Genomic DNA, 14561 nt, shown 5'->3' with positions numbered 1-14561 from the left:
TATATATATATATATACATATATATACATATGTATATATATATATATATATATATATAGTATTTAATATACTACATTTATTTTTGTATCAAGTAGTTTGTTTCTGTTATTGAGGTTAAATAAACTGTATTTGTGTTTTAAGACTGTTAAAGTAAATATTAAGACAAATGTTAGTATTAATTAAATTAGTATTTTATTGTATTTATTATAAATGTAAACAGAAATCAAGTTTATTATCAGATATAGAAATCAGCGTTACATGTGTTTTACCTGCTACAACAAAGAAATACAAATATACATTTATATATTATAATAAATAAATATATTTATTTATTATAATATAAATATATGATACTTTCACTCAGTATGCTGTGGCATTAGTACTTTTACTCTTTCGGGTGTAACAAACCATTTATGAGCTGATCATTATTCCTCTGATCGTAGTATAAGTACAAAGTATCAGTAGATGTGTGTACTTGTACCTGATGGACAGACAGGTGGAAGTAAAAAGGAACCCATTGCTTCTTTATTACTTGTCATTGTACAGTAGTTTCTCTCTCTTCGTAGCTGCCTCGAGTTTCTTTTTGTTCTTCCTCATTTTTCATCAACACAACAGAAGTTTATGACAAAGTATGAAAAAAAGAACCAAAAACAATAAAACTTCTCTTTTCACAACAAAAACTACATTTGGCAAAAAGGTGAGGATGACAATGGTCCAGTGCATCTTTAGAACATGGTGAAGAGCAGAGAGGAGGTCCAGACTGGTCGGGGCCTCTGATTGGATGAGAGCTGTCAGGGGGTGGATTTGTGGTCCAATCAGATTTGAACTCCTTGCTTGTTGCTAGGTGAAGTTTGATATGAATTGTTGATCCCAAAGTTACAATAAAAACAAACAAAATGAATCACAATGAAGACAAAATATATAAAGGCTGACCTCTGAACCTTCTGGTGTGTTTATGGCACAACACGGTCTTTATGGCAATTTTATATTAAAATAATACTTTGTATTTCATGTTTTACCTCCACTGCACCTTTAATAAAAATAATCATTGTGTCTAAATATTATTTTATAGTTTATGAACAACAAATGCTCACTTTGAATGATTTAAAACACAGAAAACCAGATTTTCATCCATAAAATGTTCAGTGAGCTAACATGCTAGCAAGACAGTATTAGCTAGTTAGCTACGCATACTGATGAGCTAATTACCTCATAGCTCTGTATTTAGTTAGCTCCTTCACATTTAAAACCACTGGAATAAGCAGTTTCTATATAAAGAGTTGGCGAAATAGTAGTACCAAACAAGCTAATGCCAGCATAACTTATCCCAGGTGATATCATGCTAACATTGGTTAACTAGGTTGTGTTAGCTTGTTTCACCAGCATATTAACAAGCTGATAAATTAGCTAATTAAAAGAAAGTAATTCGAACTACATCTTAACTAGCTAATATTAGCTAGCGAGCAACAATACCAGCTTTCTTGCTCATTTTCCAGACATTAATTAAATTATATATTTTTACTTTTTATTGCAGAGTTAAACAATAACATTAGCTAGCTAACACACAACTTGATACGAACATGCTACCAACCATGTAGCTAACATAGAACAAGTCAGTATTAGCTTGTTATCTAAACTAACCAAAACGTTAGCTCATTGAAATTAATGGTCAATAGTTTGGGATTAGCACTAGAGCTAAATCTTAGTTAGCTTGCTGGCTAATGTTAGCTAGCCAGTGACAACAGGAGTTATTTAGATTGTTTCGCATGTTTGTCGTTCATGTTTTTTTGGGGCCGAGTAAAGTGCAGCAGAGGTAACAACTATGACAGAACAGCCCGCTAATATGAAGCTAACATGCTAACCAACATGCTACCCAGTACAAATCTACTGAGCTCTCCATGATGTGTTTGGCTGTTTGATTTGAAAATACAACATTATGAAATATAATAGAGAATAATCACGCTCCGCATAGGCGTGGACACGCCCCCTCAGTGCCACCGCCCGATCGACAGCCAGTTCCCACATAAAGACACAAATATTTTCTTTTTTACATTTGAGGCCTCTGAGAAAAACTACAGAAGCCCATTTAGCCCAAAAAACAAAGATATTAAACGTTGACTTTAGAAAGTCTTAGATATTAAAGAAAGTGAGATTACGATATAAATCCAGACTGTGGGATCAATTTATCAGGATGACTTATTTGTTTTCTTTCATTCCTATTTGTTTTGTGGCACCAATGGGCTTCCATAGCCCACATCATCATGAGGAAGACGAACGGAGATCAATCAGAGATATGAGAAGAGAAGGAATGTGAGTTTTAAACTGGAGGCACAAAAATAAATTAAGAACAAACTCCTGAGAAAACACGATCAATAACTTCCCAACAGAACCTGATCACATGATGAAGATGAAGAGGACAACAGGGAGGGATCACGATCACACACACACTGTCTTTTAAAGTAAAAGTCTGACATTTTACAGGGAGAGGGGGGGTTATTGCTAGCTTAGCATAAAGACTGGAAGCAGGGGGAAACTGTTAGCCTAGCTTAGCACAGAGACCGGAATCAGAGGGTAACGGTTAGCCTAGCTTAGCATAAACACTGGTCGCAGAGGTAAACGGTTAGCCTAGCTTAGCACAGACCGGAATCAGATGGTAATGGTTAGCCTAGCTTAGCATAAACACTGGTAGCAGGGGGAAATTGTTAGCCTAGCTTAGCACAAATGTCAGACCGTCCTTACTGTAAAGTTCCTGTGTGTGACGACCAGGTGGATGACTGGCATGATGATTGGTCGTAAGGGGGAAGGATGGAAGGATAGAAGGGAAGGAGGGAAGGTGGGTGATGTTTGAAAGGTTAGGGTCATTTACAGTAAACTACACTTATATACACACACCCAAAATTGTACAGAGAACAAATATGTACATGCTCAGGGTTTCTATATTTTACAATTACCAACAACTGTCCCAGAATATCTTCCTCCTCCTCCTGTCAGGAGAAATGTTGCACAGGTGCCTCCTCCTCCTGCTCCTCACCTGTCTGTAGTGTAACGAGGTGAGAGGCGGGGCTTGTGGACCGTCTGGACCAATGACTGGAGTGTCACGTGTCATGAGGAGGACTTTAGCTGTTCAGCAGTGTTCTGTCTTCAGGAGGACAGGAGGAGGATGACGAGGACGACGAGGAAGAGGACGACGACGAAGCAGCAGCCGCGGTGGTGGCAGAGGAAGAGGAGGACGAGGAGGAGGAAGAGGAGGAGGCGATGTGAGGAGGGAAGGAGAGCAGCTGACCCGTCTCTGAGGACAGGAGGGAGCAGCAACGAAGATCCACCGTCTGGAGGGAGGAGCAGCGACGGAGCAACGACACACACTGATCCGTCACCTTACCACAGCCTGGAAGACAGACAGGAGGTGAGACAGGGAGGAGAGAGAGACAGGGAGGACAGACAGGCACATACCTGCCAGGCTGAGGTGGGTGAAACTGTCTCTGAGGGGGGAGATAGAGGAGGTGAGGGTGTGCACCGTCTGGTCGCTGATGTTCCCACAGTGGCTCAGGTCCAACCGGCTCAGGTGAGGAACGTAACGAGACAACAGGCGGGACGACGCGTCCGTCAGGTCCAAACCGGCCAATCGCAGCTCAGTCACGTTCTGGAAACGCCCCACTCTGGTCTCACCGTGAGCTGGACGACCAATCAAAGAAGGGAGTTTATGAACCCGACTGATGTGTGTGTGTGTGTGTCTCTCACCTGTCCTGGTGTCAGGTGTGTGTGTCTCTCACCTGTCCTGGTGTCAGGTGTGTGTGTGTGTGTGTCTCTCACCTGTCCTGGTGTCAGGTGTGTGTGTGTGTGTGTCTCTCACCTGTCCTGGTGTCAGGTGTGTGTGTGTGTGTCTCTCACCTGTCCTGGTGTCAGGTGTGTGTGTGTGTCTCTCACCTGTCCTGGTGTCAGGTGTGTGTGTGTGTCTCTCACCTGTCCTGGTGTCAGGTGTGTGTGTGTGTCTCTCACCTGTCCTGGTGTCAGGTGTGTGTGTGTGTCTCTCACCTGTCCTGGTGTCAGGTGGGGGTGCCAGCAGCTCCCTCAGGTGAGAGTCTTTGAGGTCCTCCACTCTGCTGAGGTCCAGCAGCTTCAGACAGGGACAGACGGCCTGACACAGAGCGGAGACCGCCAGCCACGGACACCCAGAGACATTCAGCTCCAGCAGACCTGAGCAGGACACAGGACAGGTGTGAGACGGGTGAGACTTTGCAGGATTTTGGGAGGTAACAGGTTTGTGTTGTGGAAACAAAATGTAAACAGGAAGTACAGAGAGGAGAGACATGGAGGAGGACAGACAGACAGACATGGAGTCACCTGGTAAGCGGTTGATGAGCCACATGAGCTGTTTCTTGGAGATGTTGGTGTAACCCAGGTTCAGGGAGACGGGCTGCCGGCGGATGATACCACTCAGCATGGGGGGGGTGATGGAGCGCTGCCGGCTCAGATCGATCTGAGTCCACAACCGTTTATCACAACACCTGAAGAAGAAACCAGACGAGACACTGACATGTGGTCTGTGGAAGATGTGAGGTCACCATGAGGTCTGTGGGAGGTCACCATGAGGTCTCAGTATGAGGTCTGTGTGAGGTCACTGAGGTCTGTGTGAGGTCACTGTGAGGTCACTGTGAGGTCACTGAGGTCTGTGTGAGGTCACTGAGGTCTGTGTGAGGTCACTGTGAGGTCACTGTGAGGTCACTGAGGTCTGTGTGAGGTCACTGTGAGGTCACTGAGGTCTGTGTGAGGTCACTGTGAGGTCTGTGTGAGGTCACTGTGAGGTCACTGTGAGGTCACTGTGAGGTCAGTGTGAGGTCACTGAGGTCAGTGTGAGGTCAGTGTGAGGTCACTGAGGTCAGTGTGAGGTCAGTGTGAGGTCACTGAGGTCTGTGTGAGGTCACTGAGGTCTGTGTGAGGTCAGTGTGAGGTCACTGAGGTCAGTGTGAGGTCACTGAGGTCTGTGTGAGGTCACTGAGGTCTGTGTGAGGTCACTGAGGTCTGTGTGAGGTCAGTGTGAGGTCACTGAGGTCTGTGTGAGGTCACTGAGGTCTGTGTGAGGTCACTGTGAGGTCACTGAGGTCTGTGTGAGGTCACTGAGGTCTGTGTGAGGTCACTGTGAGGTCACTGAGGTCAGTGTGAGGTCACTGAGGTCTGTGTGAGGTCAGTGTGAGGTCACTGAGAGGTCACTGAGGTCTGTGTGAGGTCACTCACCAGCGGCTCCAGGTGCGACACACCCTCATGCAGACACACAGCTCTCTCTGGCTCAGGTGAGTGAAGACTCTGAGCCAGACGTCACGTGTCATGATGTGGGAGGAGCCAGAGTCCAGCGGCAGGCAGCTGGGCTCGGGGCAGGTGGGGGGGGGTCGCACCAGGTGCCTCTCCATCTGAACGGGTCGGGGGGGCGAGGGGACGGCGGGGGGGCTGCGCTTCATCATCTGAGAGCGCGGGGCGAGGCGGGACGCCTGGGAGCAGGGGGATGCCGCCATTGATGACATCATCAGGCTGCCCCCCCCCCCTCCTCCCCCGTTAGAGGAGGAGGTGTTTCTGGACGTCTGGTTCTTACTGTTGCTGCGGATCTTGTTGCCACGGCTCCCGCCGCCTTTGGCTCCACCCCCCCCCCCCCCCCCCACTGTGTCTGTGATTGGTCAGAACTCCGCTGGCGTTCTCCTTCTCCCCCCCCTCCCTTCCCCCTCCCGCCCCTCCTCGTGTCCTCCCGTTTCGAGCCTCCGTCCCGTTGCTGCGCTGCTTCCCCGTGAAGCCGTCGTGCTGCGAGGACGGAGGCATCTGATTGGAGGAGAGGGGTGAGTTCTTCCTGGTCCTGTCAGAGGTGGGCGTGTCCTCCTCTCCATCCAGTAGGCCTCCTTTACGTCCTCGTGGAGGTAGCCCCGCCTCTCCTCCTGTAGCTCCTCCCCCTCTCAGTCGAGCCTTCTCCTCCCCCCCCTGCTCTCCCTCCCGTGGCTCCTCCTCCCCCCCCCTCCCCTCTGAGTCTTCGCTGGCGCTGAAGCCCAGCTCAGCCAGACGTCTCTCCCTCTCCCTCTCACATCGACTCCTCTCTCGCTCCGTCCGCCCCCCGCCACCGCTGCCGTAGACGACGGGAGGAGGCGGGGCAGGGGAGGAGGAGGAAGGGGAGGAGCCTCCTCCCGCCTCCCCCCCCCTGAGGGAGTCGTCTGAGTCTGAGTCTGACTCTGAGCTGGAGGAGGAGGAGGACGACGACTCTGGCCGTCGCTCCAGAAGACACATCCTCTTGAAGCGCTCCAGTTTCTCCCTGTGGTGGGAGCGCTGGTCTGCACTGGACGTCCCTCCTCCTCCAGGCTGAGAAGAAGATGAGGAGGAGGAGGAGCCCTGTAGTCCTCCTGCTCCAACTGAGGTGGGACCGTTGGACTCCACCGCCTCCTGTTTGGGTTTCTGATGAGAGAACGAAACAAGAAAATCATTAAGTCTTCTCTTCATTGTAATAATACTAATATACCAACAATATCATGAATAACAATGATGATCATAACAACAATAATAATAACTTCTTCATGCCTTTTTGAGGCGTTTTCCATGGGCGCCCTTCATCTGAGAGACAGGAAGAGGAGACAGAGCAGGAGATGAAACGTTATGACATCATTGTGCTTCATAAATCCTTTAAGAGACAGACTCAGTGAGTCATCTCGTTAAATAACGATGACGTCATCATGATCTGCTCTGTGATTGGTGAACACTCACCTTCTTCTTGGGTCCACTGTCCTGAGGAAGCTCCTTCTCCTTCTTCCTCTTGTGTCCCCCCTCCGTCCTCCCCCCCTCCTCCAGGGAGGGGGGGGCTTTCTTTTTCGGGGGAGGGTCATCAGTGAGCTTCCATCGACCCACCTCCCCGTTATCCAGCTTCCTCTTCCCGAGACCGTCCGCCTGGTCCTGGACACACACATGAGGCAGCGTTAAAGCAGACCGGTACAGACCATAACGGACCGGTACAGACCATAACGGACCGGTACAGACCATAACGGACCGGTACAGACCGGTACAGACCATAGCGGACCGGTACAGACCATAACGGACCGGTACAGACCATAACGGACCGGTACAGACCATAACGGACCGGTACAGACCATAGCGGACCGGTACAGACCGGTACAGACCATAGCGGACCGGTACAGACCATAACGGACCGGTACAGACCATAACGGACCGGTACAGACTGGTACAGACCATAACGGACCGGTACAGACCATAACGGACCGGTACAGACCATAACGGACCGGTACAGACCGGTACAGACCATAGCGGACCGGTACAGACCATAACGGACCGGTACAGACTGGTACAGACCATAACGGACCGGTACAGACCATAACGGACCGGTACAGACTGGTACAGACCATAACGGACCGGTACAGACCATAACGGACCGGTACAGACTGGTACAGACCATAACGGACCGGTACAGACTGGGACAGACCATAACGGACCGGTACAGACCATAACGGACCGGTACAGACCATAACGGACCGGTACAGACCATAACGGACCGGTACAGACTGGTACAGACCATAACGGACCGGTACAGACCATAACGGACCGGTACAGACCATAACGGACCGGTACAGACCGTTACAGACCATAATGGACCGTTACAGACCATAACGGACCGGTACAGACCGGTACAGACCATAACGGACCGGTACAGACCATAACGGACCGGTACAGACTGGTACAGACCATAACGGACCGGTACAGACCGGTACAGACCATAACGGACCGGTACAGACCGGTACAGACCATAACGGACCGGTACAGACCGGTACAGACCATAACGGACCGGTACAGACCGGTACAGACCATAACGGACCGGTACAGACCGGTACAGACCATAACGGACCGGTACAGACCGGTACAGACCATAACGGACCGGTACAGACCATAACGGACCGGTACAGACTGGTACAGACCATAACGGACCGGTACAGACCGGTACAGACCATAACGGACCGGTACAGACCATAGCGGACCAGTACGGACCGGTACAGACCATAGCGGACCAGTACAGACCCGTTCCCCAGCTTCTCTACAGCTATGGCAACTTTATTTGATATAAAAGCTGCAACACACTCGTCAGTCTGTAATCTGAACAGTGACTGTTGGCCCAAACCAGTAGACCACCAGACACAAAAGAAATGTGTTAACTCACAAACAAGTTGTTTGATAAAGTTGTAAATTTACAATCATTTAACTTTTTCTTGTTAAATTACAACTTTCTGTTGAAATATTGCATCTTATGATTTAATGCTCTTTAATTATTATTCATTTGAAGTAACCCTCCATCGTAACCCGAGCGCTACGATGTATCTGTACAAACAATGACGACGCTGCTTATTTTGACTGTTAATGGAGTAGCTACATTGGCTTAGCATAGCACTGACTGATCCAAACATTGTAACAGCTGTTTGCTTGTCGGCTTACAGACAAACCTGAAGAAACACGAGTTCAGACGGTTTACAAAGCAACGTCAGCTTCCTTCTGATGGAATAAAGTTTGTTGTTGGTTCATCCCGTCGTACAGTCATGAACGCAGACAGGACAGCCTATCAGAGGCATCCAAACTCTGTCTCACAGGAACTGGTCTGGACTCTTCTTACCTTACTGGTTTTGCCCTCCTTGTGGCACTTTGGACACTCCCAACAGTTTGGGATCTCATCGTTGATGATTCCTTCAGCTTTGCCCATCTGAGGAGACACAAACAGTCTTCAACAAAGTAGTAATAACAACAATAACAATAATATGCCTTAAAGATCTCTTCAGGATTATTGTCTCTCTAACTGTGAGGTTGGAGAACTTTAACGCATTATAACCGGGCTCTTATTTTGGCAGTCTTACGATGGCTCCTCATACAAACCTCTAAACTCAGAGACAATATTGATCAGGTGTCGATGACGTCACTCACCTTCAGACAGCTCGGGTGGATGATCTCGTTGCAGATGGTGCACTCCATCAGAGAGAGGCTGAACTTCTCCTCCTCAGAGTCCACCGTGTCCTCTTTACCCGCCTCACCACACGAAAAACACACCGCTGTGTGAGGCAGCACCGGCTGGAGAGGGAGAGACAGACAGGTGGGTCAGACAGGTACCTGTCTGTGTTTGTGTATATATATACATATACACATACACATAGATATATATATATATATATACATATACATATATATATATATATATATATATATATACATGTATATATATATATACATATACATATATATATATATATATATATATACACATAGATATATATATATATACATATACACATAGATATACGTATATATAGATATATATACATATATATATATATATATACATATATATATATATATGTATATATATATATGTATATATATACATATGTATATATATATATATATATGTATATACACACATATACATACACATATATACACACACATATATATACATATATATTTTAGTGCTGGGCACGTTAACGCAGTTTTATTTTGAAAGTGCGTTGCTCACTGGCAGCGGTGGAGGAACGGAGACTACTGGACATCACTGCGGTCCACTCACAGACTCTCACATGTTAGTGCAGCTCTACGCTGACATCCACCATAAACGCATTCAAACGCACAGATCGGGAGCGAAGGACTTTGAAAGTTAGCGGAAAGATTAACGTGAGACAACATCCGGTTTCTTCAGCCCAACATCCGGTTTTCAGAATAAGATGCCAACAAAGTATGAATTATATTCACATTAAGTATAAAACATGCTGCATCTCGTGAGTTAAAGGGAAAATACACATAAATTGTGCGTGAAGTGTCTTTATTCTTTGATTTGAGGGTTGCAGGAAATTAATAATACCTGACTGACAGTCAATTAAGATATTCTACTAAGTAAAACCTCTGAACTGAATTTGTACCTTCAAATGGCACATTATTTTAATTTTTAAGGTGCTATAAAAATGTTCCACACAATGACTCATTCATAAGTTCAGGACAAAAATGGGTAATATCACAATATTTGAGGTGCTACAAAAATATTTGTTCTCAATAATTCCACACAATGACTGATGTATATGTAATCAAGGCATCGTTGACTTAATAATTGTTCATAGTTGACATCCATCCATCCATCCATCAGTGGCGGGCCGTGCATTTTATACCTGGACCTTCACTGAAACCTCATTATGACCTCATGATGGCGCCACAGCTACGGTTATTTTTCGTTTCTAGGGCTGTAACATCAAGTATTCATATTAAACCGTTCGGTACGAGGCTTACGAACTCAACAACACATTTGAATAATACTAGTGCATTTGGAAAATGCAGAAGCTTAAATTGTGGGAAATATAATGTTTTCTGCGCTCACGTAGGAGACAAGGGGCTGTGACCTCTGAACCCCGAACAAAAAAATACAACAAAAAACAGCTGAGGCTCCACAAGTGTTCTGGGAGGCTACGCTAACTAGCTTAACGGGAAAACAACAGCAGCAACACTCATTTTGCTGCACACTGGAGGGCCATTCAGATATTAGATGTAAAACCAAACACAGTTGACTTAAAGACAAACTCCATCCTCCTTTCTTTGTCGACTAAGAGTTTAATCCGGTTAAATCCCAACTCACTCATCCGTTTCTCCTCCTTCAGCCATTGAGTGTTAACAAAACAAAGCTCGGTAAAAAAATGAGAATCTACACCCAGCAACACGCAATGAATATCATTTCTTCCATATCTTTCAATTTGAACTCTTACTACTCCGACTAAGCTCTGATGGCTACTTTAAGTGTCGTTTCACGATGGTCACATGCTCGCCCACTGACCAATCACAGCACACCTGCACCTCACTGAAGAGCTGCACCTGGAAACTGAGCTGCGTGTTAATGCTGACGTCATTGTAGGCCAGCTAGCAGCTCTGACACGTCAAAGAATACGCCCAACATGTCAAACTATAGATCTGATTGGTTGAACACTATGACAATCAACAACATCGTCCCCATTCACTTAAAGTGCTCTGTTCTACCTAGAGACACAGAGGTGAGATCTGATTGGATGAAAGCTCTACTTAAAACAAGCTGCACTGGAAGCAGAGCAACTGAGGAAGACAGCAGCTCTGCAATGAGAACATAAGATAATGGGGAAAATATACATATATTATAATATATTAATAAATAAACATGTTATATAAGTGTTATTTACTGATTGTTTTCGTGTTGGAATAAATGTTAAATATTTAACTGCCATGTAATAATGCGTGTTTGATCCTTTATTTTTTTTGCATTAAATCATACTGGGATGTTTGCTGAAATTGATAGGACGGCCCTAGAACATGTTCCACCAGCCGCCACTGATTATTAACATTATTAATCATATTACCGATACCATTCATGCACAGTACTGATTCTGTCTCTTCCCCGGAGTCCTTGTCTCTCCTCACAGGTTTCCATGGAGCATGGTTTCATCTGGACCCTGGTCCTTCCTCCTACCATGGCCCTGCTGACTCCAACTGCTAATATCACTTTATTATTACTCACATTACTGTTTCATACTGCCGATACCATTAATGCACATTATTGACCTGCTTCTTCACCAGAGTCTGTGCTTTCTCGCCTCACAGGTTCCTGTGTATCCGGGTTTACCTGGACCAGGTGTTGCCTCCTGTCGTGGTTGTGTCATACATTGAATGTGCTGTAATTACATTGAATGTGTTGTAATTCACTATCCTGTTCTACACATGACATCATTGCACTTCTGTCCATCCTGGGAGAGGGATCCCTCCTCTATTGCTCTCCCACAGGTTTCTTCCTCTTTCCTCCCCGTTAAAGGGGTTTTTGGGGAGTTTTTCCTGTTCTGATGTGAGGGTCCCGGGACAAGAGGATGTCAAACGTGTACATGTTGTAAAGCCCTCTGAGGCTAATTTGTAATTTGTGATTTTGGGCTGTACAAAAACAAATTGAATTGAATAATCCATGTAGCATCCCGGCTGAATAATAGTCTGTAGTCTTGAACTGATGGTCCATAAGTCTTTCATGAGTCACACCTTGAACACACCGTAAGAACTTGTGCCTATATCGGCCAGGTGCTCAAATAATAAAACCGTATCCATCTTCCTTGTTAAATCACTTTTTCCGTTCCTTTTAGCGACTTTTCTCACGGCTTCTTACATACTTTCGGTTTATACCTTCAAAATAAAAGAGCAACAGGAAATGCACCGACTGCAGTGACAAAACGTCCAAAATAAAAGATGTAAAAAAGGAACAATCTATTTAAATACACTACACATTCTCAGAGGTCCTTTACAATACATGTAGTGTATTTAAGAACAATTATTAAATTATAAAACAGACATAACTTTGTGATTGTGTTTAGGCCTTGAAGGCCCACCACTGATGTATACATGTGTGTGTGTGTGTCTCTCTCACCGCCGTGCACTGTCTCAGGAGACAGGACTGCTTCATGCGTCCTGGTCCTCCGAACTTCTTCATGTCCTTACAGAAGTGACACTCTCCACACTCCGTCCTCATGCAGGCCTGACAGCGTCGGCACCGAGTCCTCCTGCGCCTCGCCCCCCCACCCAGCGCCTTACTGCCCGACATCCCCGAACAAGTCAGCTGGAGATAAAACACACACATACACAAGTGTTAATGTGAAGCTGGGTCTCATCCTCCATTTCTACTTCTGAAACACATCATGAAGTCTGCTCTTTAATAGCGAGAGTATCAAAAGTAAAGATGGAGCCTGAATGAGATCTGGCTCCTCTCACCATGATACTATTGTTACAGTAGTATCAGCAGTACCATGGTATTATATCAGTATCATGGTATTATATCAGCAGTACCATGGTATTATATCAGCAGTACCATGGTATTATATCAGCAGTACCATGGTATTATATCAGTATCATGGTATTATATCAGCAGTACCATGGTATTATATCAGCAGTACCATGGTATTATATCAGTACCATGGTATTATATCAGCAGTACCATGGTATTATATCAGTATCATGGTATTATATCAGCAGTACCATGGTATTATATCAGTATCATGGTATTATATCAGCATCATGGTATTATATCAGTATCATGGTATTATATCAGCATCATGGTATTATATCAGTATCATGGTATTATATCAGTATCATGGTATTATATCAGCAGTACCATGGTATTATATCAGCAGTACCATGGTATTATATCAGCAGTACCATGGTATTATATCAGCAGTACCATGGTATTATATCAGCAGTACCATGGTATTATATCAGCAATATCATGGTATTATATCAGCAGTACCATGGTATTATATCAGCAGTACCATGGTATTATATCAGCAATATCATGGTATTATATCAGCAGTACCATGGTATTATATCAGCAGTACCATGGTATTATATCAGCAGTACCATGGTATTATATCAGCAGTACCATGGTATTATATCAGCAATATCATGGTATTATATCAGCAGTACCATGGTATTATATCAGCAGTACCATGGTATTATATCAGCAGTACCATGGTATTATATCAGCAATATCATGGTATTATATCAGCAGTACCATGGTATTATATCAGCAGTACCATGGTATTATATCAGCAGTACCATGGTATTATATCAGCAGTACCATGGTATTATATCAGCAATATCATGGTATTATATCAGCAGTACCATGGTATTGTATCAGTATCATGGTGTATCAGTAGTATCATGGTATTGTATCAGTAGTATCATGGTATTGTATCAGTAGCACCATGGTATTGTATCAGTAGCATCATGGTATTGTATCAGTAGCACCATGGTATTGTATCAGTAGTATCATGGTGTTGTATCAGTAGTATCATGGTATTGTATCAGTAGTATCATGGTATTGTATCAGTAGTATCATGGTATTGTATCAGTAGTATCATGGTATTGTATCAGTAGTATCATGGTATTGTATCAGTAGTATCATGGTATTGTATCAGCAGTATCATGGTATTGTATCAGCAGTATCATGGTATTGTATCAGTAGCATCATGGTATTGTATCAGCAGTATCATGGTATTGTATCAGTATCATGGTATTGTATCAGTAGCATCATGGTATTGTATCAGTAGTATCATGGTATTGTATCAGTATCATGGTATTGTATCAGTATCATGGTATTGTATCAGTAGTATCATGGTATTGTATCAGTAGTATCATGGTATTGTATCAGTAGTATCATGGTATTGTATCAGCAGTATCATGGTATTGTATCAGCAGTATCATGGTATTGTATCAGTAGCATCATGGTATTGTATCAGTAGTATCATGGTATTGTATCAGTATCATGGTATTGTATCAGTAGCATCATGGTATTGTATCAGTAGTATCATGGTATTGTATCAGTATCATGGTATTGTATCAGTATCATGGTATTGTATCAGTAGTATCATGGTATTGTATCAGTAGTATCATGGTATTGTATCAGTAGTATCATGGTATTGTATCAGTAGTATCATGGTATTGTATCAGTAGCATCATGGTATTGTATCAGTAGTATCATGGTATTGTATCAGTATCATGGTATTGTA

The 14561-nt window shown here is 44.4% G+C and overlaps 1 protein-coding gene across 1 annotated transcript; it reads right to left on the bottom strand.

Annotated features, from left to right (window-relative positions):
- Positions 1–273: 273 nt before the first annotated feature.
- On the bottom strand, positions 274–12601 carry fbxl19 (F-box and leucine rich repeat protein 19; the record flags this gene model as incomplete). The annotated part of the gene is given in 11 exon segments (XM_079281031.1): positions 274–3385; positions 3451–3672; positions 4033–4194; positions 4342–4505; positions 5233–5637; positions 5639–6426; positions 6550–6582; positions 6733–6918; positions 8639–8725; positions 8944–9087; positions 12428–12601. Coding segments are annotated over 11 exon segments (2634 nt in total). The 3' UTR covers positions 274–3116.
- Positions 12602–14561: the final 1960 nt, after the last annotated feature.

The sequence above is a fragment of the Melanostigma gelatinosum genome, assembly GCF_949748355.1.
Source record: "Melanostigma gelatinosum genome assembly, chromosome: 13".
In the NCBI taxonomy this organism is placed as follows: Eukaryota; Metazoa; Chordata; class Actinopteri; order Perciformes; family Zoarcidae; genus Melanostigma; species Melanostigma gelatinosum.
The sequence above is the reverse complement of the archived record's forward strand: the minus strand, read 5'-3'. Positions and strand labels throughout refer to the sequence as shown.